Here is a 27,220-nt window from a genome sequence, read left to right on the forward strand (position 1 = left end):
GAGCATCCCACCAAATGTCCCAGGGAAACTTTACTGCAGCAACCCTGCACTGCCTCACAACACTTAGGACAGCAACCCTGCCCTAATGTGGAACTTATAGGACAACAACCCTGCCCTGCTCCAACTCAAGAGAAACAGCAGCCCTGTTCTCTCTTACAGCCATATGGACAACGTTTTTGCCCAGCTATGGCTTTATTGAGACAGCATCCCCATCTGGCATTCTCATCACTTGATATAGTCCCAGTGCACCAATCCCACTGCTGTAAACTAAAACATACTAATAGGAACTCTGAGAATATAACTTCACATTGTTGGCTAGCTAAAATAAACTCCAAACAGGGTGGTTTACATCCCCAAAGGGAAGTAACCATACAGTGGATGATAAAGGGAGTAACCAATCTATTACAGAGCTACTCTCCACTTATCACCACTTAGACAATGAAGACTCAACTGGCCAAGGTTAGCCTTATTGTCCTTCGTTTAGGGGGGGTTGTGTAGGAAGGTAGCCTCTTTCTAGTCCTGTTACCCCCACTTTTGGCCTGTTTGTGAGTATATATCAGGCTGTTTTTATTGTCTTACTAGGATCCTGCTAGCCAGGTCCACAGTGCTCATAGTGAAAACCCTATTTGTCAGTGTGTTTTGTATGTCTCACTGGGACCCTGCTAGCCAGGGCCCCAGTGCTCATAGTTTGTGGCCTGAATGTGTTCCCTGTGTGGTGCCTAACTGTGTCACTGATGCTCTGCTAACCAGAACCTCAGTGCTTATGCTCTCTCTGTCTTTAAAAGTGTCACTGCAGGCTAATGACCATTTTTACAAATTCTGGTTGGCACACTGGAACATCCTTATAATTCCCTAGTATATGGTACCTAGGTACCAAGGGTATTGGGGTTCCAGGAGATCCCTATGGGCTGCAGCATTTCTTTTGCCTTCCATATGGAGCTCAGACCATTCCTACACAGGACTGCCACTGCAGCCTGAGTGAAATAAAGTCCATGTTAGTTCACAGCCATTTTACACTGCACTTAAGTCCCCTATATGTCTAACTCTCACTTGGTGAAGGTTAGGTGCAAATTTACTAAGTGTAAGGGCACCCTGGCACTAGCCAAGGTGCCCCCACATAGTTCAGGGCAATTTCCCCAGACTTTGTGAGTGCGGGTACACCATTACACACGTGCACTACATGTAGGTCAATACCTATATGTAGCTTCACAATGGTAACTCCGAATATTGCCATGTAACATGTCTAAGATCATGGAATTGTCCCCCCATGGCAGTCTGGTAATGGGGTGCTAATTCCATGCATCCCCGGGGCTCCAGCATGGACCCCTGGTACTGCCAAACCAGCTCTCTGGGGTTTTCGCTGCAGCTACGGCTGCTTCCAACCCACAGACAGGCTCCTGCCCTCTTGGGGTCTGGGCAGCCCAGTCCCAGGAAAGCAGAACAAAGGATTTCATCTGAGAGAGGGTGCTACACCCTCTCCCTTTGGAAATAGGTGTTAAGGGCTGGGGAGGAGTAGCCTCCCCCAGCCTTTGGAAATGCTTTGAGGGACACAGATGGTTCCCTCCTTGCATAAGCCAGTCCGCACCGGTTCAGGGATCCCCCAGCCCCTGCTCTGGCGTGAAACTAGACAAAGGAAAGGGGAGTGACCACTCCTCTGAATATCACCACTCCGGGGTGGTGCCCAGAGCTCCACCAGTGTGTCCCAGACCTCTGCCATCTTGAATGCAGAGGTGTGACGGCACAATGGAGGCCTCTGAGTAGCCAGTGCCAGCAGGTGATGTCAGAGACCCCTCCTGATAGGTGCTTACCTGACTAGGTGGGCAATCCTCCTCTGAGGTCTATCTAGGGTCTCTCCTGTGGGCTTCTCTTCAGATAACGAATGCAAAAGCTCACCAGCATTCCTCTGCATCTCCCTCTTCGACTTCTGCCAAGGATCGACCGCTGACTGCTCCAGGACACCTGCTAAACCACAACAAAGTAGCAAGAAGACTACCAGCAACATTGTAGCAACTAATCTTGCCGGTTTACTTGACTGTTTCTTGGCGGTGCATGCTCTGGGGTCTGTCTCCCTTCACCCTGCACTGGAAGCCAAAAATAAATCTCCCAAGGGTCAACTGAATCTTCCCCCTGCTAACGCAGGCAACAAACTTCTGCTTCACTGGTCCTCTAGGTCCCCTCTCATCTTAACGAACGTGGTCTCTGGAACACAGGAGCTGGATCAAAGTGACCCCAATAGTCCAATGGTCCAACTGTCCAAATTTGGTGGAGGTAAATCCTTGCCTCCCTACACCAGACAGTAATCCTGTGACCTGCATGAACTGCAGCTACTAGGGCTTCTGTGAACTTTTGCAAGGATTCCTTCTTGCACAGCACAACCCAAGTCCCCAGCACGCCGTCCTGCATTGCTCAACTCGCTGAGTTGACCACCAGCTTCGTGGGACCCTCCTTTGTAGTGTTGAGATGACTGCCATGCTCAGTTTTCTTGAACCCATGTTCAAGTGCTTCTGCGGGTGTTGCCTGATTCTACGTGGGCTCTCTGTATTGCTGAGTGCTCCCTCTGTCTCCTCCTCCAAGGGGCGACCTCCTGGTCCTTCCTGGGCCCATGCAGCATCCACTTTCTTCAACCGCAACCTTTGCAGCTAGCAAGGCTTGTTTGTAGTCTTTCCGCGTGGAAACAACTCTGCATCCTCCAGCACGCAGTAAAACATCTTCTGTGCAAAGAAGAAGTTCCTGGCATCTTCCGTTGTTGCAGAATCTTCAGCTTCTTCCCCCTGGAGGCAGCCATTTTGCACCTTCATCCGGGGTTTTTTGGGCTCCTGCCCCCCGGACACTTTTGTGACTCTTGGACTTGATCCCCTTCCTTTACAGGTCCACAGGTGCAGGAATCCATCGTCAGTGCTTTCCAGTCAGTTGTTGTCTTGGGAGAATCTCCTATCACAACTTCAGTGTGTTTCTGGAGAAGTAGGGTAACTTTATTCTTACTTTTCAGGGTCTTGGGATGAGGTATCTTGGACACCCTTAGTGTTTTCTTACAGTCCCAGCAACCCTCTACACCCTACACTAGGCCTGGGGTCCCTACGTGATTTGCATTCCACTTTCTTAGTATATGCTTTGTGTTGCCCCTAGGCCTATTGCAACCTATTGTATTCTACATTATTTGCACTACTTTTCTAACTGTTTACTTACCTGATTTTGGTTTGTGTGTATATTTTAGTATTTTACGTATCTCCTAAGGGAGTATATCCTCTGAGATATTTTTGGGCACATTGTCACTAAAATAAAGTACCTTTATTTTTAGTAACTCTGAGTATTGTGAGATAGTGCTATATGATTTAAGTGGTATAGTAGGAGCTTTGCATGTCTCCTAGTTCAGCCTAAGATGCTCTGCTATAGCTATCTCTATCAGCCTAAGCTGCTGGAACACTACTAATCTACTAATAACGGATAACTGGACCTGGCAGAATGTATAAATACCATCAGGTACCCGCTATAAGCCAGGCCAGCCTCCTACAGTCTTTCATCATTTCTTCTCCATAATCTCTTCCTCCCCTACCTTCGTCTGTCAACATCTCTTCTATTCCTTTCCATTCGTCTCTCCCTTTAATTTTCTTTTACTCTTCCCATATTTTAATGATTCTTCTCCACTTTGCTGTCTCAGTTCATCCATTGTCTCTCTCTCCATTACGCTCCTTGCTCAATCTATTTTGTTACTCCCCTGCCATGTTTTTTCTAACACCTGTCATTTTGACCCAGGATGAAAATTTTTCATCGTAACATTTAAAATAATGCTAATTGTTTTGTGCTGTCAACAATATTTTTCTTTTTTCTCATTTTCCTCATTTGCGTTGTTTATTTTCCATTCAATGGTGAACAGGAGACTCCTTCCAGTTTTAAGGTAACAAGGTGGCAGCAGGCAGCTGGAGCTCGTCTGTCTTCTGCTGGTGACAAATGTAGAGCCTCCTAGATGGCCACCACTCGTAATCTGCCTCCCTGCACAGACCCCTTTCACCTCACCCTCAGGTAACATTAGTGCTTGCTACGATTCTCAGAAAGAGCACATACACTACCAGTGGCCTCACTGTCAAGCTGGGAGACTCGGGAATAGAGGTGACATACCACATGCATTGCCTGCTTAGTTGTGCCCATTGTCCTGCTGCAAGTGACAATGAGCCAGCCATCCTCTGTACTTGGAGTTAATGAGCTCTGAAATTCTCTTTAAGACTGCAGCAGTTGAAAAACCTGCCCACCAGCTGGCCTTTGCCTCAGGCCCCTCAGGCAATGGTCGATTGCCCACCCTGCTAATCCAATGCTGAGGGACATGGCTTCCACTGGTGCATGAGACTGCTAAAATAAAGCAATTTTTAAGAAACAGGGAGTCCCTTGTCTGAAATAGGTTTGCTGGGGTGTATGTTATAGCTTATAGTTCAAACAGTGACCAGGAGGCCCATTTCCTTTTTCTTTTGATTAGGCCCCATGATACACTGACTACACTACAGGCAGCAGGAGAGTAGTGCAAATAGATACAAGCGGGCCGTGCACTTCAGAGCACCACTGCAAAGGAAGATACATTAGATCAAAACAGCATTGAAAAAGGGGAAAGCTGCACATTGCAGAAAGAGATGGAAAGCTTGAACATAGGAGAGATGGAAGCACTTTTGTCCATTACGATATTATGCCTCCATTTCTTTCACCGTTGCTCGGGTAAAGGCTGGTGCTGTCTCTTTTCAGCTGCTCTGGTGAGGGCCAGTTAATATCTCCTTTGTCTGAGGAAATGTCTGTGAGGGTATGTCCTGTTCCAGAAAGTTAGTATGGCCGGTCCTATCTCTGTGGAGTGCTCAGGATCTCATACCTCTTCATCTGCATCTCCTCTCGCTCTGCAATCATGTGAGCAAATGTATCTGTATTTTATTTCCATGATTTAATGGAAATGAAAAATGGACAATGAAGCTTGTTTTGGTCAGAGTGCAAAAAGCGCCTCCCCCCAGGCGTGGCGCCTAGTGCAGTAACACTGGTCGAACCACCCTAAAGCCAGACCTGATGTGAGGCTCTGTGCTTGAAATGACACAGCACATCAAAAATCATGTGTAACCAAAAAGTGTAAGTGAAAAGGAATGTATGATGGAACAACGAATGCTGGAACCACGCATGCCTGAACAATGCAGTCAGAACAACGAGTGCGTTGTTACCATGAATGTCTTTACACGCATGCCTTTAGAATTATTTTTCTTTGTAAAAGCATGCCTAGTAAAGGTGTGTGTGGGGACAGAATGCGTGGTTCTAGCATGCGACCCCCCCACCTGCCCTAAGGCCCAGAAGTACCCCACCCTTAATACTAAAACTACCTCAACCCCTCACCTGTAAAACAAAACCAGCCCAGATACCTCCCACCCATCCTGAGCCCTAAACCCTTCCCAACCTCACCCAACCTCCCTAAAAACAACGACCCCCGATCCAGCCCCTAAAAACAAAACTAATTTGATCGCCCCACCCCCAAAAATCAAACTACCCCATCCCCACCTCACCCCTAAAAACAAAAGTATCCGAATCCTTCCACCCCCAAAAACCAAACTACCCTGATCCCCCACCCCCAAAAACAAAACTACCCCACCCAACCTCCAAAAACTAAAGTACCCCGACTCCCCCACCCCCACCCTACCCCTCAAAAAACCAAACTACCCTGATCCCAAACCCCAAAAACAAAACTACCCCACCCCCACTTCCAAAAACTAAAGTACCCCGACTCCCCTACCCCCAACCTACCCCAAAAACAAAACTACAACTACCTCCCACCCCCAAAAACAAAGGTACCCTGACCTCCAAACCTAAAAACCGAACTACCCTGATCACCCCATCCCTCACCCCAAAAACCAAACTACCCCAATACCCCCACCCCCAAAAATCAAACTACCCCGATTCCCCCACCCCCAAAAAACAATCTACCCTGATCCGCCACCCCCCAAAAAAAACTACCCGACTCCCCACCCCACCTCTAAAAACAAAACTACTCTGATCCACCCCTCCTCAGCTCCTAAAAACAGAACTGTCCCGATCACCCCCCTCCCCTAAAAATACAACCTACCCCGAACCCCCTGCACCCGCCCCAAGCCCTTAAACCACACCACACCCCTAGAAATTACCCCAACCATGCCCCAGTCCCCACTTACCTGACTGCATCCTCTACCGATGCACTCTCCCCTTTTCTCAGAGAAAAAGAGAGTTGTTGTTGATGCAAGCGTGGTTCCGCTTGCGTTAACAACGTAATCGTTGCTCCAGAGTCATTGTTTCGAACGTTTCCCAGTAAAAAGATGCTATTTGTGCCAATGCAAAACACAGGGCAAAATGTTAGTTTAGTCAAACATGTGGGCACATGAGCAATAAGTCATATATCAATGTGGTATTGCTGGAAAACAAGGAATGTCAAGTCTACTTTGTGTTTAAAGTGAGACAGTTGCTTCCCAGACATCCATGACATAAGTCTGCTGCAAAAGAGTCTGTATTTCAAACTGCCTCTCACCAAACACCTACAAACCTGTAATCTGAGAAATAACAGCTAGTTCTAGTTTTGTGAAGCATAACAGGGCTTATTTATAAGCCACTTGCGCCATAGTAGTTTCACTTTCTTTTTACGCTGCAGCAGTGCATGCAGTCTCCTATACAATGCTTAATTTACAAACTGGTCCAATGGGACAATTGAGCCAGTTTGGAAAGCCCTGTGCCACATTATACCTGCGCCAGGTGTAATGTATGAAGGGTAGGCGTACCATCGTTAAAAGCCATGCAGAACTGGTGCTGTGAATTTTTTTTTTTTATATGGGAGCCTTACACGCATTGTTGGAGTAGCATAATATATTTTACGCAAGTCCAGTAATGCGTCAGTTTAGCGCTCCAGATGCGTCAGAATTTGTGACACATTTGTGATAACGTGCACCATGGAGCACTGTATCATAAGTACAGCGCTACCATGTCATTGTTAAGGGCCCCAAGGCTGTCGCAAGAAAACTGGTGCATCGATTCTGAGGGACCAGTTTCTTGTAAATGATGCTGAGGGTTTGCTCCTAAAACCCCAAACGGGGCACTTCTTCCAGCTGTCTGCTGCAGCATATCTTACCTTAAATGTGGCACTACTGTGATACTGGGAATAAGACATGGCCTGCAGTTGGTGTCTCAATATGACCACGTTTCTTCCTCTAAATCCCGTTAATGGAATGACTGCAGTCAGGTAAAGTATCATAACATTGTTCTTTTTTAAAATACCGAATACGGCCTAACTGTTGTTTGTAAAGTAGAATAAACGGATAATTTTACCTGCATGGAAATCAACCCCAACTGCAAAAGATGCTCCAGATATTGGCATTAAAGCGTCCATTCTATCAATTGGGTCAAGTGGAATTCCTCGAATGCCCTCGTGGACTGAATACATAAGAAACGACTCGATACCTATGGAAAAACAAGAGGGTAATACTATAATGGATCTGCAGGAACACATTAGGCCTGTTTATGTTCACAGTGAGACATTGAGGGAGAAGAGAGGAATTACAGAGAGAAGTGAACACCAAAAGTACTGGTCTCCTGGGTACTTTCTAATCAGACTTTCAGGGTCCATTTGTAATCCCACAATAACCCTTGAACTCGAGAGTTACCTGTAAATCTGGTATTGCTCACTCTGTTGGATGAATTTACAATAACGATTAACACACAAATCATAATGAGGGCCTAAATATGCAAACAAGCTAACAAATTTCGGGTGCGTATAATTTTCAGACTCAAATGACTATGGGGGTGATTTTAACCTTGGCGGACGGCGGAGGCCGTCCGCCAAGGTACCGCCGTGAAATGACCGCACCTCGGTCAAAAGACCGCGGCGGCCATTCTAACATTTCCGCTGGGCCGGCGGGCGCTCTCCAAAAGAGCGCCCGCCGGCCCAGCAGAAATGCCCCTGCAACGAGGACGCCGGCTCAGAAGTGAGCCGGCGTAGTTGCAGGGGTGCGACGGGTGCAGTTGCACCCGTCGCGTATTTCAGTGTCTGCAAAGCAGACACTGAAATACTTTGCGGGGCCCTCTTACGGGGGCCCCTGCAGTGCCCATGCCATTGGCATGGGCACTGCAGGGGCCCCCAGGGGCCCCGCGGCACCCCCTACCGCCATCCTGTTCATGGCGGGTTTCCCGCCATGAACAGGATGGCGGTAGGGGGTGTCTGAATCCCCATGGCGGCGGAGCGCGCCCCGCCGCCATGGAGGATTCAGTGGGGCAGCGGTAAACCGGCGGGAGACCGCCGGTTTACCCTTTCTGACCGCGGCTGAACCGCCGCGGTCAGAATGCCCTCGGGAGCACCGCCAGCCTGTTGGCGGTGCTCCCGTGGTCGGTGACCCTGGCGGTTACCGGCCGCCAGGGTCAGAATGACCCCCTATGTGATTTTGTTCAGTGTGGTCCTGAAAGCATTTTAAGCGCAGTTAAATGTGCTTCTGATTAAATGTATTTGAAATATGGCCTACAATGTACCTACTACTCAAATATTTCAGCATTCACAAGTCATTTGATTTTCATTGACTTTACCTCAATGTAGTCCTTTAAAAATGTAATATAAGGCCATCTTTCCTTTCTCTTTTCGGCCAATAATTAATGATTAGCAGAACATGTATGTACCTTCACATGACATTCGATTTTTCCTGAGATTGTATCCAATTGTACACATGCATGTCCTTGACGTTTCAGATATTGGCAAGCAGAGCTGAGAACATCCACCGTTGTTTTGTTGGCAGGCATTAGTACCTGGACAGAAATAGAAAGAAAGCATAATTAATGAGTGCATTGTAGGAAGGACACACGTGAAATAACCATGTAGCATTAGAAATACCAAAACCCCAAATGAAGCTTGTTGTTATTCTGTTATTGCTTGTTAAGAGCCAGGTCTCAATGTGGTTGATGAAAGGGCCGATTCCTGAGCTTGGAATCAGATACAGCATGTGACATTTGGGGAATAAAATCACATAGGAGTGCCAACGCCTCCAAAAAAACAGACCTAATGATATCTGGGAGCCAGCTCATAAAAAGTACAACACGCCATGGACCTAAATGTGGAAACCACAAAATCTGAGGTGAAACGTATGTGGAATCACAAGGTCTAGGTTTCACTACCAATGCGCTGAAACCTTTATGTCATGATACATAAACTGCACACACATACAAACGAGCTCAAAAGCACCATCATGTTTGATAGTTCAGGAGAAATATTATGGGAGCCATTAGGGTGCGCTCCACAAAGGGCCCTCATTATGAGTTCAACATATTTTTCTGTGGGGATACAGAGAGCTGAAATTCCCAAGTCCAACTGTACCCACACCAAAATCCACTGATTATAGGTTTCCTCCTCAGAATGGCGAATGTCTGAATGGACGTGGAGATACAGGGCCTGTATTCCATGTGTTTTACCTGGATTGCAGGATGGAAAAATTCAGATATTTTGAAACAACTGAGGCAGTGAGGGATCAAGGGTCACATGAGACTTGAATTTTTCTGGGATAGATTTGTCTTCTCCCTGAACCACTGCAGGGTGTGGGAATCGCTTTGCTGCTACCTGCAGAGACACCATTGTTGCTTGTAAAAAGACAAAGGCCCAGATTTAGGAGAGCTCAGCTCCTCCTTGCGCCACATTAGCATCATTCTTTTATTGCATTGCGCCACTTTGTAAGCCCTTGTGCCACATTATGCCTGTGTCAGGCATAATGTATGAAATGGGAAAATGAAAAGAATAGTAAATCTAAAACAACTAATTTCGAAGTGCAATAGTCGTAAACCTTAAAAAATTAATTAGGGATAAAGGTTATAACGTGTTCTAAAATACATTGAAGTATATAGTTATATAAAAGGGTACATAAATTGACAAGTAGATCCCAAAATATTTTTTTGTCAGACATCGTTCTCGTACACATGTGTTTAGCCATTAATCTACAGAGGTTTACCCACAGGGAGCTCTTGACTTTGAATATAGTCATATTCTCTGAGCAGAGGTTTGACAACTGGAAACTTGTCACTGCGGGACTCACTAGAATTATATTTTCAATGGATTGGGTCATTAATCTCTGAAGTGTGATGAACGGGCTTCATGCGATGTCACACAGGTGAAATACATAGAAACATTTATGTTATTCAGATTCAGTCATTGTAGAAAAGTGACCATTTCTTTTGTCAGGGCCTCCCCCACATTATAACATTGTTTTTTCCCAGAGAAGTATTGGTCCCTGGGTCTGTGGATGGGTGCTGCAGCCCCCCTGCATTATTCTTTCTGATCGCCCGGGGGCCGTGGCGTTCCTCGAGGCTCATAGAAGACCAAGGAGGGGGCCAGTGTGCCCCTCCTTATTCAGTGCCCCAGGAACCTTGCCCACCCAGAAGCTTCATCAAAACAAGCGCAGGAGACCATGTTTAGTTTCTTTTTTTAAAGTTTTAAATGTTTGCCAGATTTGCGAATCCACTGTGAAAAAATATTTTTTGCTATGCTGGGGGTCCCTCAGATACTGTGGCACCAGAGCTAAGGGGTCATGGTGTCACTACACTGTCCGTTGTCATATTTTTTACCTTTTTTACTGACACTTGGCTGAAGCGAGTCCCAACAATTGCTTGTTGAAGTGTTGGCAGCCAATCAGATTGGGATGGTTCTTAGAGTCTTCACGTCTCTATATGTAAAAATCTGGTAATCTTTTATTTCTCAAAAACTACTAAATGGATTTACACCAGTTAACAAAAAGGGTGCTTTCTGGACCAACAGTTACCTTTCTGCCAAGTTCGATGTAAATCTGTCCAGTGGTTCGGCCGCTATTCCTGTTCAAAATGCTGATGGCAAAATGCATTAGAAAAAAGCACTTTGGGACCCCCCTTTTTTCCAGGGCCTAGCTTGATGTATCACCCTAAAACTTCCCAGAGAGCAGCTGTTTTTGTTTCATAAATTTTGGAAAATGTTATGAAGATTCATCAACTGGTGCCAAAGTTATTAGCAAAACATCAAACACTTTTTCTATAGAAATTATGTCCTAACTATAACTACCTAGGTAATATAAATATATTTATGCAAATAAAGTAACTATAAATATATATATATATATATATATATATATATATATATATATATATTTACTTTATTTGCATCTGTTAATAAAATAAAAACCCTGCAAATATTTAAGTAAAAAAGCCAATAAAAAATGACACTAAAAGTAAAAAGATGTTCGGGTCCAGATACAACCAGCTAAAAAGGTTAACTAATCATGAGCACAGTTGCACAAGCTTAGGGATGCTCTTTTAAATTCAAGTGGATGGTAGAATGGCCTCAGATATGCTGTGGATCCTCTTCTAGGCTGGCAGCCTGGCACCAGCCAGCTGGATGGTTTGATAACTTCATGGGTGCAGGCACGCCAGCTTACACCAGCCTTCCAAAGTGCTCCTGTAAAGGCATTCCAGTTTTTGTTCTCTAATTAGCAAGTTGGCATTATATGTTGAACCCTGCAGAACCAACTTTAAAAGAAAGTTGCTGTTAGAAACTGGGTCTCTAGTTGGCAGAGGTATGCACCCTGTCCAAATAGGGACCACAATCCTAGTCAAGGTAAGTCACAACATAACCTAAATTATCCTGTGCTCACCCTCTGGTATCCTGGCACAGCTCAGAGAGGCTTAACTTAGAAGGCAATGTGTTAAGTATTTGTGCAATAATTCATACAGTAACACAGTGAAAACAACACAAAAAGTACTCAACACCAGTTTAGAAAAATAGATAATATTTATCTGAATATAATGAGACCAAAATGGCAAGAATCCAACATGCACAAGTCAAGATATCACTTTTTAGAAGCTTAGGTAAGTCTTAATCCATAGGAAACAATAGATGTATCTTTTTAGCACAATGTACCTGGGATGTGTCAAAAATAACAACGCAGAGGGCTGCAGCGGAGGTGATGCATCAGAAAGTAAAGCAATGCATCTATTATTCCGGGGCAGTGAAGGTGTTCATCAATTCTTTTCCCATGGGCAAGGTGATGCATCTATTTTTGAGTGAGCAGCCTTGGATCCTTACTGTGGTGTGGAGATAATTTGATGCCCAGGGACAATGTGCTGAAAATCCAAAACATGATATGAGGATGAAACAGGTTGCTGCATCAATTTGGTAGTAGCTTCAGCAACTTTCCAGCCACGAGACAGGTGCTGCGTTGATTCTGCTGGTGTTGCATTGCTTTTTGTGAGTGTTGCATCGATTTTTCAATGCGGTGGATTTTCTCTCTCTGGTGAAGTATTTGATGATTCTGAGACTTCTTAACAGGAGACAAGCTCAGTTCAGCCCTTGGAGATCACTTGTGGAGGAAGGCAAAGTTCTTTCAGCAGAGTCAAGAAGCAACAGGCAGCAGGGCAACAAGCAATAGAGTAGTCCTTCCAGAAAAGCAGTCCAGAAGAGTCATTTGGGCAGCACAGCAGTCTTTCTGACAGCGTCCATTTGTAGGTTCAAATGTTTTTGATTTAGGGGATCACAGACCCAGTACATATACCCAAATGTGCCTTTGAAGTGGAGGAGACTTCAAAGAGCGGTTTTGAAGTGCACAAGTTCCCCTTTCAAATCATCCCTGTCTGCCAGAAGTCCGGTGGGCAGTTATCGGTCCTTTTTGTGGGGTCAGGCCATTAGCCTTTGAAGTGTAAGTAAGAGCCCCTCCACTCTTCCTGCCCAAAGAAACCCATCTGTATGCAGATGAATGCAGATGCACTTGAGTGTCCTATGTTTATGGTTGTCTGGGTGGAATGCACAATGGGAGCTGTTACCAGCACAGACCATCAGTGGATTGGGGACAGTTCGTAAGGCACAGATGGTAGTAAGTGCAGAGGAATGCCTACTTTCTAATAGTGACATTTCTGAAATAGTAATGTAAACCCCATCTTCACCAGTAACTATGATTTCTTACTTCTATTCCAACCATATCAAATATGACAAGGTTATTCCTCTCAGATCAGAAATTATTACTTTAAAGCATATAAGCATCTCTAATGCTGGCCTATGAGAGGAGCAGTCTTCACAGTAGTGAAAAACTGCTTTCGGAGTTTTTCACTACCAGGGCATGTAAACCTATAACTACATGTCATGACTTTTACTTACATAGCACCCTGCTCTATGGGTTACCTAGGGCCTAACTTAGAGGAACATGAGGCTTGGCAAGTACTCTAAATGCCATGTCAAAGTGGCAGTGACACCGCCCACACAGGCCTGGCAATGGCAGACCTGACACATGGTTAAGGGGCTACTTATGTGTCGGGGGCAGCAGTACTGCAGGTCCATTAGTAGCATTTAACGTAGAGGCCCTGGGTACATTTAGTGCACTGTACTTGGGACTTATAGGTAAATTAATTATGCCCATTGGGTATGAGTTAATGTTACCATGTTTTAGGGAGGAAGCACATGCATTTTAACACTGGTATGCAGTGGTAAAGTGCCCGGAGTCCTAAAGCCAACACAAATTAAGTAAGAACAAGAGGCGGAGGAAGGCAGAAAGTCTGGGGTGACCTTTCAGTGGCCATTTTCCAACAGTGATGCTGTGTACAAATGTTGTGAGTAAACCTGCCGGTTTAAAATTCCTGATCCATTAACTTTGTCAGCACACCAAGCTTGCCCTATTGTCAGTCTCATAACACATCTGCAGTGCCATAGCGGGACTATCCCTATGTATGTTCTTAATTCCTCTTTGGCTTTCCTTCAATTCAGCTGTGAAGGATACTTTGTAAATGCAGGAAATGGCTCCACAGACTCATGACTAGACCTGCACGTAACTGTGACAACATGGACCCCAATAATGACTCAGGCTACACATGGCCCCACACACTTGAACCGGACACCTTTGTGCAATTTACCACTGGAAATATGTGCACACGTGCTGCTTGATCTGCTGGTCCTCCACTGCCACAAACCTAGGAAGATCACACTGCATTTGTTGCTACATGTATGACAAACACATTTCCTTTCTCATTTCCACACTGAATAGCATCTGATGTTTGGACACATTGACTCCACATGCATACAAGCAGATTTGAGAAAACGTGTCTTGTGATGTTCACACAGTGGGGCAACTACATTAGTAAGAGCCAATTCTCACACATTGACACATAGGCATTGAGTTACTGTATTGAGTTGCATAGCCTTGCTATCCGCTATTAACGCAAAACATGCCCAAACTGGGTAATACCTAATTGTATTACACACGTTTGGCCATCTATTGCGTCAGTGAAGAGTGCAAATCCAGTACAACAACTAGGGGATCATGGTCCGCAGTAGTATGATCTGTCACATGTGCCCATACACCGGAATACACAATGTAGGTGCAATCAGCCTATCTCTGTATTGTTACACCTGTCATGTACTATTACAAATGAGAAATTACCCAAACTCAGTCAAAGACAGAAATGTTGAAGCATACGCATCAAAAAAGACACACATGCGTCAAAAAATAATGCATATGCTTTGAAAAAGGATGCTCATTGCCCTGATACATCCATTGACCCTGAGCGGTAATTCCCACACTGTACCCCATTAAATCGGTTAAGTATGAAACATATTTGAAAATATGGATGCGTTGTTATTTCTAAGCATGTGCATAAAAAAAGACTGTAAGCATTATATTATTTTGACGCATAAGAATAAAAACGCCCCGCATTTGAGGCAGGAAGTGATGTAATAGGATATCCTGTTTACAGAATTGGTACAGTGGGTGTACTTTCACTTTCACTTTGATATTTCTTGACTGTGTGGCTGTGTTTTGAATTGTCTCTCTGTGCATTTTGTGATTTTGTCTCCTGTGTGGTCTTTAAATTGTCTTTTTGTGTTTCCTAAGTGTCTGTGATATCCTGTGTAAGTGTATTTTTTGTTATTTCTGGTGTATACATTTGTCTTTGTACTGTTGTCTGTTGTGGGTAGTGTTAATTTGGGGATAGCTGGTCTGTTTTTTGTAATTTTTTTCTAATTCCCTCTCCTACTTTCCCTTCATTCTCCTCTGTACCCCTTTATTCCCTTTATTTTGTGCAAGCATGTTGGGTAGGCCTCGTCTTGGCAGGATGGGAGAGGAGGAGCTGGGGGGATTTATTTGGCTGGTGTGCCACTTCCTACCCTTAATGATAGAAGCAGGTGGGTGTGTGATACAGGGTTATCACACAGAGGGAAGGAGGCTCCAGTGGTCAAAGGTCCTGTACCATCTCAAGCGACTTTACAACACACCGCGCAACGACCACCAGCTGAACCACTGTTTGGCTGACCTGGTTCCCAGGGAGCAAGACCTGCTGGACCACCTGGGGATTGTGATTGGTGGCCCTGTTGGTGAGTACAATTCAGAGTAATGTGCACATTTACATGCTCCGTAGTGACAGTAGCAGACTGGTTCATATGCTGCAGGCAATGTTTTTGGACATGTGGAATGCAAGTTAAACATACAGTTGCCGTGAGTTATACAATATTTCCTACACATTAGCGTCATTTGTTGACGCAACAGCTGCACTAACTTACAAAACACAACAGGAGCCTGTAAATTAGTCCTGCCTTCACATCAATAGATGATGCAAATGTGGCTCTCACACACATGTTTTATGCATAGTCTGTGAGTGTACCAGGAAAGACATGTTTTAAATCCAGATATTTTCAAGAAATAATGTGTCCCTCAATTTTTTTGGAAACATGTCTGAACTGGATACCGACACATACGTAACAAGTTATAGCTGACCTCAGGTAACATCTTAGACTGATATTTGGACTTTGTTGTGCCTCAATTAAATTAGGGATGGATGCCAAAAGTAATGCACACGGGTTCATATCTCAATCTTTGGTGCAACTTACCATAGCTGTGGCACATAAAATGAAGCAACTGATACAAATTGAGGGATAACAACTGTCCCTAGCCCTCTGTACATTGTACCTGTGTGTTTCACATTGGTCTTAGTCACAACAGCTGGGTGACTGGTATTGCAGTCCTCCAGGAAAGTGGCTTTGCACATGATGAGAGGAATACACTCCATGAATGAGTCTGAAAACAAACGATGGAGCATGTTTGCCACCACATGATAGTTAGGGCCACTGCATGTGTGAAGATATGTGTGTATCACTCACTGGAGTGCCCGGGTCTGAACATGTTTGCAGTGGTATGTCGGATGCAGTATCATCATGTCTGAGAGGCTTGACTTTCTGATTTAATCTTACACATAGTATTTGTATTTGGAAGTGTTCTACAGTGCACAGACATTGAGCACATTTCTCCCTTCCATGCTTTACAGGTGGACCTGCCCCTACACTATCGGACAGGTGGCTTGATTTGTGGACCCAGACATCTCCAGTAAGTGTTGATATTTCTGTTCTGTGCTGTGTTTGCTGCTGTTGTGTGATTGACTCCTGTGTGTTGTACACATAGCAAGGTGTGATGCGCTGATCGGATATGTTCCTTGTGTGAAGTATAATTTTTTTCCCATCTTTGAGTTGGGCAATCATTAGCATATACTCATAATTTGGGATTGTAGGGCAGTCCTGTAGGCACGGCCATGTAAATAGGAATAACTTTTATGGATAAAACTTAAATTCAGAAATTGTAGCAGAGGACCATATTTGTGATTTAGTCAGCAAGTCAGACCCTGATTCTCACAGAATACAGATGCCAAAGTCTTACCCACAGACTTTAGCTTCCCTATTCTCTAATGAACATGTTTGACTGTATGTTTGACTTCCTAGCAGCATGTAGCTTCACATGTTGTGCTACGTGTATGAGGCACTTGAGTACAATGGCCTAGGTGTGCATGCAGCTCATAGCCAGATGTGTGCTTGCATCTATCTGCTTGTTGTAAGTCATGTGTTACTGGTAGGAAATTATGTTGACAATTGTCTGCATTTCCAACATAAGTGTGGATGGGATTGTCTAAGGTTTGGGTGTATCCTAGTTGGACATACTCCTTACCTGTGGTGGACTGCCCAAACCCATGTACAGCTGTCCAAAGCTTCCTGGGTGTCCTTGATGTTTGAAAGTATTTGTTGCTTGTCCATCCCCCCCACCCTCAGGCACAGTTGTAGGGTTGTGAAATGTGTACCTAGGACTGATGATTCAAGTTTAATACACAAACATGTAAATCTCTAAGTCACTTGTCCAAACCTAGGATACCCACTCATGATTAGCAACTGCATTCTATCCTGGCAATTCCATTTACAACTCGCATATCTTGTGGCCCTTGATTGTCATCCAGAAGATAGTCATTAGTTGGCCTGTCAGTGGTGGAGGACTTGCAGCATCATTTTTTTTTTACCTGACAAATGGCTGAACAATGATGCATAGGTCATTCAAGTTGTTACCCATCCTTTAGAGTATTGCTGTGCTGTTTGATAGGACATGTGTAGGCTGCATTGGCATGTACTTCCTCAGGGACAATCAGTGATCTGTATGATGATATGGGCGGTTTCTGGTACATTAGATGTATTGTCTGATTTACTTCTGGAGCCATATCACACAATGAAGTACCTACTGTTTGGTTTTATATTTGTTTTAACAGCTGCCAATCTGAATCCCATCCAGATTCAGGAGTTTCAGTGCAGGGTGATGTATTACCGCCACATTCTGGATGTGGAGTCTGGGTTCCGCAACATGGCAAGACGTTATCTCCATGAAAGAGCCTCCGGAGTGTGGAGGGCATTTCCCTTCCGTGTCCACCACAGCCACCACCACCAGCACCACCACTACCACCCAGGTGGCACCAACCTTAGCAGGCACATTTGCAGTGCCGTCAACCTCCACTGCTCCAGGACCTGTCACAGCACCACCTGCACCTCCTCCTACAGGCATGGCACCGACAAGGGGACATACTTCTTCAACTGGCACCCAGACCACCCCTGCTGCAGTCATTGACCCAGCAGATTTTCAGCGGATGCAACGGAACTTGGACCATATATTGAGGAAAATGACCAGGCTGCAACAGGAGGTGGCACAAGTGAATAGGAGGGTACCTGCCATAAAAAAGACCCTGCGGAGGGTGAACTTGTAAACAATCTACCCTGAGCCATGATTCCCTCCCCTCCCTCCTCTTTCTTGGTTCTTTTGATTAGTGGGTTTAGGGGGCTTAGTGTTAGGTTAGAATAGGCTTTCAGTTTAGTTAGTAGTAGTGGGTGAGGGGTAAGGGTATGATACTTTTAATATCTGGTTTTTATTATGTGTGTGGGTGGGTGGGTGGGTGGTGGACGATGGTGGGGTTTTGGTGTTTTAAAAACCAAAAAAATAAAAAAATAAAAAATATATAAAATAAAAAAATATACATTTGTTTAGTATAAGATCGTATGTGTTTAGGTTACTATATGTTGTCCTCTATGTGTCCCGTCTTATAAGGGAGGTGGAGGGTTGATGTTTAGATAGTTTTGTTAAATGTGATAAGTCAGTTTAGCTTAGTTTAGTTAGGGCCAGTTGTGGGTAATGTGTAGTTAGGATAGGTTAGGTTAGGTAAGGTGTTTCCCCCGCTTTTAGCTTCTGTTTTTAATGTTCAATAAATATTTAGGTAACCCTTTACAGTATGTGTCACATGCTTGGGGATCAGGGCATTGGTATGAGTGAACAGTGTCTCTTTAGTATTTAGCTTTTGTGTCCCATCCTGCAAACCAAATCCCAACTGAGCTGTTACAGTGGCAGCTACACCAAAGTTACATTGCTAAGATTCTGCCATCCACTGCACCCACCACTCAAGGTTACTGTGGATCCCAAAGTGTTGTTCATTTTTGATGTATGTTTTCAATGTCACATACTTTGCTACCAGAATTTATATTGAGGACACTCTGTTAAGTCTGCGTGTAGCCTGATGTCCAGGCAAATCCTTATAAGGTGAGTGGTAGTATGCTCTCATGTAGTATGGTATACATAACTCACACCTATCATTTGTTACAATGCTCAGCCCGGTCGCATATTTGTATGTAAACTCATACACATCCATTCATGCATTATGGTGTGTATTAGCTAAAATTTGGGTCAAATGTCACATACATACGTTTTGGCTTAAAGAAAAAGTTGAAGGCAATCATTTGTGGCTTAGACAGCTCTTGAGGAAGTGTTATTCTGTCCAACACAGCATTATGGTGTATAGTTTCTATTTTCCTCAGAATTAAGCCTCAGGAAGGGCAGATGATGGTACAATCCAGACCACTGTGCATAGTTATCAGCCAACATTCTTTCAGGTCAGGTGTATTGACAATCTATAATCATCGACCTGCGGTAAACATCACTGATCTCCCTCACGGTTGATGTGTCACATTACACAGAGACAATGTTGTTGTGTAAGTGCTATTTATTTGAAAGTGCTGTAGTGCTATATGTACATTGTCCGTGATTGTGAGTCTATTAGTGTGACACCTTCCATTGTGATCTGACACAAGTACAAAAGGACATGTCATTGGACATGCTGGGGTGAAGTGTCAGACAGTGAAGAGGGACAGGATTTGCCAATGAGTTAGTGAGAGACAATCACAGGACAGGGTGACAAGATAAACAGTGGGCTGAAGAACAGTGCTTGAGTACAATTGTTGCAAGACTGGCATGTTACAAAGCACAAGACCTTGGCAATAGGTGGCCATGTGGCAGGGACTAGTGCTACTGGGTACTCTTATGGGTGAAGGTGATCTGTTCCACGTCTTCATCTTCTGATGTGTGTGTTGTCTCCTCTGCCCTTTGTGGTGGTGGTTGTGAAGGGGCAACACACCTCAGTGTTTGAAGACGTGGAGTCAGACATCCCGGTAGCTGCTGAGAGAGCGTAGTTTAAAAATTACATATATTAGATGTGAAATGCTTATACCTAACAATGCTGCATACAAAAACGATCATAAAATACTATTTGCTTAAATGTATTTTTAACATGATTATAAGTGTGAAGTTACTATTGTGCACATAAACTAATGTCGACTGTGACAAATAATTGCTTGCATTATGATTAATTGAATACGTTAACACCTACGAAGTTTGCATTTATATTAGAACCCATAGGCCTTAAGTTAGCGTGAGTCAAAGATTTAGCCATGTAGCTCTCATATTAAAGCATATTTTTCTGTTTTCCAGTGTGCTGACTCGTAAAAGGCCATGACCCAGCATGAGTTCTTTTCCTTTGTTTTATGTTGCCAGTTATGTTTATTCCCATTCGCATGCTAGCTGCCTTAGTATAAGTTTTATCCTTTTTGCAACAAATACGGAAACATTCACGGACGTTTTGTCATGGAAAAGAGAACTTTTGACCTGAAGAACGTGCCAGAGAATGAAGTAACCCCGGATGTGCCACCTACGAAGACGTCAATTATGAAGACCAATCAAACGTTATAATTTATAGTGGGGTGACAATTTGGATTACCTAATGTATTATTTGATAGGCTAAAGATAGTGGGGTATAACGGTTATCCAATAGAATTTTGGGGGAATGTATTGTGAAAAAGGGATAAAAGCTCATGACACGGAAGGGTCATCAGAATTAGGTAGGGAATTATATCGATTGCATCCAGAAACTCTGTCACTCTGTTTGGTGACTTGAGACTTAAAACAAATATCCTCATCCATAGACTGCCTTTACACTTCTCCTCCTTATGAGGGAAGTGTCCCCTGTCCCTTTAGACGAAGCTGACTGTTGGCGATTTAACTGATGTCCTGAAGACGAAGACTGATCCTGTATGCTTACTCATATCAAGGAGGGTAATTATGACAACGCTATTGTAATTTGTCTGTTTGCTTTTCCTTTCTAGGTACCAACTGCTGTATTTTTGGATAGAGACCTTAGTTAGATGTTTTCTAAATTGGTGTTCTAAATTGTTTTGCATGAAGTCCAACATGCTGATGCCAATCAGTGTTTAGAGTAGGTGTTCCTCCTGACTGACGCAAATAGACGAGACTGACGTTGTACTGTACTGAACTGAGATATATACGTTATTATATGCACTCTAACCTATGTTTATCTTATGTCGGTGCTTTTATGTTCATGATCTTTGCATTGTCAAAATCTTATCACAGTTGCCATATCGTGACTATCCTCTTTTGCTTCTTAGTTCTTGAGATCGATACTCTTATTGTTAGATTGTAATTAATAGGGAATAAAATTCATAAACTTCAATTAAAGGTGTGGTCATTTATGACTGAAAGGTCATGGTTGTGCCGACATCTTAATCAATGTCTTTATCCAAAGTAAAATATATTGTGGTGGTATATGTTGATAATATCATTGACATATTGCTTGACATATTGATCAGTTATCTCATTCTACGGTGTCTCACCACTGGGTCAAAAGATTCATCGGCCTAAAACGAGTCCTAATGTGTATAAAATTGACATAAAGGGACGCGTTAACAGTTTGGTAGCAGAGCAACGGTTTGGCCCTTGGGGGTCCTAGGACGGAGATTCATTGTTTGATTTGTTTTTCTGTAATAATAGAAATTGGAGGTATGATGGGTTTCTAAGTTCACCATGACTTTCCCGGGATCTCGGAGCCTGCCTAAGTGAGTTGGGGAATGTTCTCAGCGCCATAGTGTATGTGGTTAGGGTTTTTGCGCTTGCTTAGCTTATGCATTTTTTGCAGGTGATTGTGAAAATTTGTGTGTATTTAGGCCAAACTAAGTGTTGTTTAGTAGGAGTGGGCGTACTCCACAGTATGAGAGTAGGGAAGTCGGCGTACTTCATGTGAATGTAGCGCTTGATGCTCAAAATTATCCACGTGGGTGGTTGTTGTGTACAGACCTGTTGAGGTCTAAGACTCCGGAGTATGAAGATAAATGTGGTTTATGTTGTAATCTGTGCGGTTTAATAGGTCAATCGGGCGTGGTTGACAAGTCAAGTTTGAGTCACAAAGTGTATATGAAAACCTTCGATGGAGATTTGGTGAGTTCTAAAGTGCACTAGAATAAGCCATTGACAAGTCGAGAGTAGAATTTGCGGGTCGAATTCTGCTTGCGTATGCAGGAACTGATAAGGAGAGAGTAGCGGGCGAGGCTTCAAGTGGAATCTCTGTAAAGTTCTGAAGCGAATGTGTTACCCTTCCTGTAGTAAACCAACAGATTTGTGTTGTCATTTAAGGTGCTCGCAATAATTGCATTAGTTTGTGTGAAGATTGTATAGGTTCAGTGAGGAGCGGATGAGCCGCGAGACTTTGTCAGCTACAGTGTGTGTGAGTGTGACGTCAGTGGTGCCGTGCTGAGATAGGTCAGTTGTCGAGAGGGGTCGCGCACGGATTGGCTGCCGTCCGTGAGAGGCAATAGATGGAATAAGGCGGGTGAAGAGTGTCCTGGGAACTAAGTCACTTCTGATTAAATACAAACAAGAGAATCGTAAAAATGAATTTTGTTAAAGCATTCAAGAGCGCTCTAAAGGGAGACGTATATATTGTTGCAACTGATGGGGAACCTACACCACCTGAGGGTACTCCAGCTTACACAGTCATGGAGGAGAAAGGTGTCGCGCCTTGTTTATGGATGAAACAGTGGCGCAAATTAACAGAGAAGGAGGGATGTCTAGCGTTCCCAGAGCATGGGACATTTAATCCAAAGGTGCTAGAAAATTTGAGGTGGATGTTAAGTACACAGAAACCACCTCCGAGACCAGCTCAGTATGAGGCTTTTGCAATTTGGGACTTGATGGCACTTAAACATAGACAAGAAAGGTTTCAGAGAAGACTGAGAAGGGCAGAGAAATCCTATGCAGAGGCTAGGTGGGATAACGAGAGCAAATTGTGGAGACGGGGAATTGTAGACGGGCTGAAGTTATTCCCAGCAATAGCACAGGGAAAAGAGACGCCGGGAAAGAAAGCCTCCTGTAAAACCGACAAAGATTCAGGCAAATTTAAAGAGAATAAATGATCTTGGGAAGAGGAAGATGATTCAGATGATGAGGAATTTATGGACAGATTGTTACATGATCGTCCGCCACCATATGTGGTGAGCGACAATGCTCCAAGTACTAGCTTGGATCCTGGGAACCAGACGCAGGAAAAGGGAGTTACTGATACGGTACAGACTAGCGATGCAGCTTCGATACAGAATGGTGTCAGTGTACCCACTGCACCAGACATACGGATACAGTTGCAACCTCCAACGCAGATGCAGAGAATCTACCCTGATGTCCCAGTGCTTGAGACAACTACGAATTTGATAGTGCCGCCAGACCCGATATACACGAGGCCAAAGCTAATACAGATTGAATCAACTCCGAAATTAATGTCTCAACCACAGTTGATACCAGGACACAACCCCGTAGCGGGACCACCATTAGTACCTGTCCCAGGTATATTAGAACAGACTTATGGAGTTGAGGCTCCAAGAAGTTTGGGCCTGGGTCAGACACCTGCCGCTATATCGTTACCCATTACTGTTGGTCCACCAGTGCCATTGTACTCACAGGGTAAAACGGGTGTGTGTGACCAGGGAGTGATGACTCAGGAGGCGATAAGAGGAGGGTCTATGGGAACTCCACAGATAATGGCCCCCAGAGAACAAGTAAATGAACAGCCGAGGCCCTTGATGGACCTCAGTCCGGTAGGAGCACCCCTCGAGGCAATGCGGCAAGCAGGTTTGGGAGTTTTAACTCCCCAAACTATGAGTACGAATACCTCACATTCCCCAATGATGCATGCAGGGAACATTTCATTGCAAGGTTTTACAGTTCAACAGTTAAATGAATGGTTAGAAAATCATTTTTCTTCACAGAAGACCGCAGTGGTTACAGTTGAACCAGAGAAAGAAAAACAAGAAGAATATTTGAATTTCGTACGACTAGGGGCAGAAGCTGCCGAGTTAGTAGAAGGGACTATGGGAGTAAATAGATTACAGTCATACTCGGAGGCAGAACTGAGATACTTGTGTCCCAAGATTACCAAGGAGGTAGGCAAAGTACATCAGAGATTAGCGAATTTGGCAGATAAGTACAATATCGATATCGGAAACACTAAGCATTTGAAAAGAAGTTACAGATTAGATTTTGACTCTAAAGATTTTGACCACTTGAGATCTGCAGGAATGAAGGCACATTTGAGAGAACTGTTGCAAAGTGCACAAATTTTGGGCGCATTGGAGAAATGGGAAGGCGGATGGGCAAAGAAAAGAGATAAGGGAAAGGGTGAAAGCCCAGGGTCTAATCAAGCTAAGACCTCGCCTGACTTGGAATCAGTAAAAATATTACCTATGAGAGAAACAGCTGGTGGTGTTTTAGTACATGTGCCATGGACTAGAGGAGACATTCTATCCTTTACTAATGATTATCCTAGATTGAGAGAGAAACCGATCGAGTGGTATCAACAAACAGATAGGTTCGTAAAACTTGCAAAGTGTCTCTGGGAAGACTTGAATACCCTGTTTGAGATCATTGTTCCGCCTGATTTGTGGCTTGAGTGCAAGAGAGGGGTAGATTGGCCAACAAAGGAGCCAGCAAGAGATAAAGTGACCGGGGCACCTTCAGAAGAGGTGATGAAGTATTATCATAAGGTGATTGAGTTTTTGAAACAAAAGGTATCGCCGAAAGTGACCGACTGGCAGAAGGTCAATCGGACCTCTCAAGAGGTTAAGGAGTCAATACATGCTTATTACGAGAGATTGTTAAAAGCGTTTAAGCACTACAGTGGTACTGAGACTATTGAACCAAAGGACATGAACCACCTTGTGTTCAGATTCGTCGAAGGGTTGAGACCAGAAGTTAGCTAAATGATTAAGAATCATTTGATTTGTTGGCAAGCTAAACCGATTGATGAGGTGTTGCAGTATGCAAAGTACTGTAGTGATGAGATTGAGTTAAAGCAGAAAAAGTTGAAGGAAAAGGTGATGGTGATGCAAATAAGGGCTGCACAGGCTGGAATACAGGGAAATGGAGTTCAGCAGATGATACAGCAACAACCGCAAATGAATGGTGTGTTTCAAACACAGCCGAGAGGTCGAGGCAGAGGGTTTGTAAACCGCAGTTTAGACATGAATAATGTTGTTATTCAAAATGATGTTCAAGGGGCGAAAAAGATGTCACCATGTCACGCGTGCGGGGGCATGGGGCACTGGAAAAGGGAGTGCCCGAATATGGTGCAGGATGGTGCAGTTCAGCATAGTACTAATGTTGGTACATTACAAAATTCACGAGGTCCGAAAATAAGACATCAAAACCCGAATTTTCAGAATAATTTGGTACAAATGCAAGGGGTACAGCCCATGCAGCAGATACAAATGCCGTGTTTTCAGTCAGTACAAATGCAACCAGTACAACAGCAGATTCCTATGGTGCCTAGACAGCAAATGCAATTGCCAATGGCTCCGATGGGACAGCAACAGGTGATGCTTCCTCAGCAGGTCACAGGCCAGTTAACAAATCACAACAATACTGTGCAACAATTCCCATTACAAGGTGAAAATGGTATGAATGAGGATTGGTCAGATGACAGTTCAGACAGTGAAGAGTGCAGACTTGCAGCATCCCTAGAGGTGGGTCAGAGAGGCCCATATATAGAGGGAAAAGTGATGGGCTATAAGGTTTCATTTTTGGTTGACACAGGAGCTACACGCTCTACAGTTCGAAGTGCAGAAGTTCCAAGATTGCCTCTCTCAGGGCGTACTATACGAGTGGTTGGAGTAGCAAATCAGTATCTGACTAACCCGATTACAGATCCAGTGCAAGTTGAAATTGGCAACTTCCAAGGGCTGCATAGATTCGTTGTATGTGATTCAAGTCCGGTATCCTTACTGGGAAGGGACTTACTGTGCAAGACAAAATGCTCAATTACCTGTTCCAATGATGGGATTGAAGTACAGACAAATAGTGATGATGAGGGAGACGAAAGTCAATTTTTAGAGGAAGAAACAGGGACAATTGAAGACTACCCTCTGATTACTCTATTACCAATGCATACCTTGATTGATCTGCCTGTCGAACTACAAGGAACAGTAACAGAAAAGGTGTGGGATTTAACTGGAAAAGAAGTAGGACTGATAAAAGGAGTAGAACCAGTCAAAGTTCAGATAAAACCGAATGCAGTGTTCCCACAAGTGTCACAATATCACATGACCCAAGATGTTTTTATTGAAGTGTCACAAATAATTGCAGACTTTCTCAGTCAGGGAGTTCTGAAAGAGGTCTTGAGTAGTCCATGTAATTCTCCCATAATGGGTTTAAAGAAGCCTTGTGGAAAAGTTTGAATTGTGCAGGATTTGAGAAAAATAAATGAAATTGTCATAAAGTGTTGCCCTGTGGTGCCCAACCCAGCCGTAATCATGTTTCAGGTCCCCTGTGATGCTGAATGGTTTACTGTAGTAGACCTGTCACAAGCTTTCTTTTCAATACCTCTTCATGAGGACAGTCAATTTTTGTTCAGTTTCAAATTCCTGGATAAGGTGTACAGTTGGTGCAGAATTCCTCAGGGTTTTTCTGAGTTACCATCCATCTTCAATCAGATATTGAAAAAGGATTTGGAGCCGCTTGAGCTGCCTTTCAATTCAACTCTTGTGCAATACATTGATGACTTGCTAATTGCATCCAAAACAAGAGACAGTTGCAAATACAATACGATTGCATTACTAAATCATCTGGGAAAGAATGGACACAAGGTGTCACCCAGAAAGTTACAGTATTGTCAGAAGGAAGTAAAATACTTGAGACATTTGATTGAGAAAGGGACCAGAAGAATATCAAATGAAAGAATGACAGCTGTCTTGCAAATGAATCCCCCTACAACAAAAAGAGATGTCAGAATGTTTTTGGGAATGGTGGGCTACTGTCGCCAGTGGATACCCAACTTCTCAATCATTTCGAATCCATTGATAAAACTGACAGGTAAAGAAACCAAGGATGAGCCATATACTATAACCCTGTCAAAAGAAGAGCTTGAGTCATTTTTAGAGTTAAGAGAATGTATGTGCAGGGCACCAGCACTAGGAATGCCAAACTACGAGAAACCTTTTCTGTTGTTTTGTCATGAACGTGATGCTTGTTCTTCGTCTGTCTTAACACAGGTCCACGGAGATGAAAATCGCCCTGTAGCATATTTTTCAGCTACCTTTGACCCTGTCGCAGCAGCCTTACCGGGTTGCTTGCGTGCAGTTGCAGCAGTTGGTCAGAGCCTTTTACAATGTGAAGGCTTAGTCATGGGATACCCTCTGACAGTAATGGTTCCACATTCAGTTGAAATTCTGTTGACTCGAACTAAGACTCAGCACATGACAAATACACGTCTCACTAGGTATGAGACGATCATACTGGAGTCACCAATT

At 43.9% G+C, this 27,220-nt stretch overlaps 1 protein-coding gene across 1 annotated transcript in view; it reads right to left on the bottom strand.

Annotated features, from left to right (window-relative positions):
• The window catches only part of LRP1B (LDL receptor related protein 1B), a 4,500,992-nt gene that overhangs the window by 1,350,813 nt on the left and 3,122,959 nt on the right, over positions 1-27,220 (bottom strand). Inside the window, exons 34-35 of the mRNA XM_069225083.1 lie at positions 8,644-8,769; positions 7,306-7,437 (exon numbers count right to left, since the gene is read on the bottom strand). Coding sequence (XP_069081184.1) covers positions 7,306-7,437; positions 8,644-8,769 — 258 coding nt within the window. The remainder of the gene's footprint in view (positions 1-7,305; positions 7,438-8,643; positions 8,770-27,220) is intronic.

Source organism: Pleurodeles waltl, chromosome 3_1 (assembly GCF_031143425.1).
Source record: "Pleurodeles waltl isolate 20211129_DDA chromosome 3_1, aPleWal1.hap1.20221129, whole genome shotgun sequence".
Lineage (NCBI taxonomy): Eukaryota > Metazoa > Chordata > Amphibia > Caudata > Salamandridae > Pleurodeles > Pleurodeles waltl.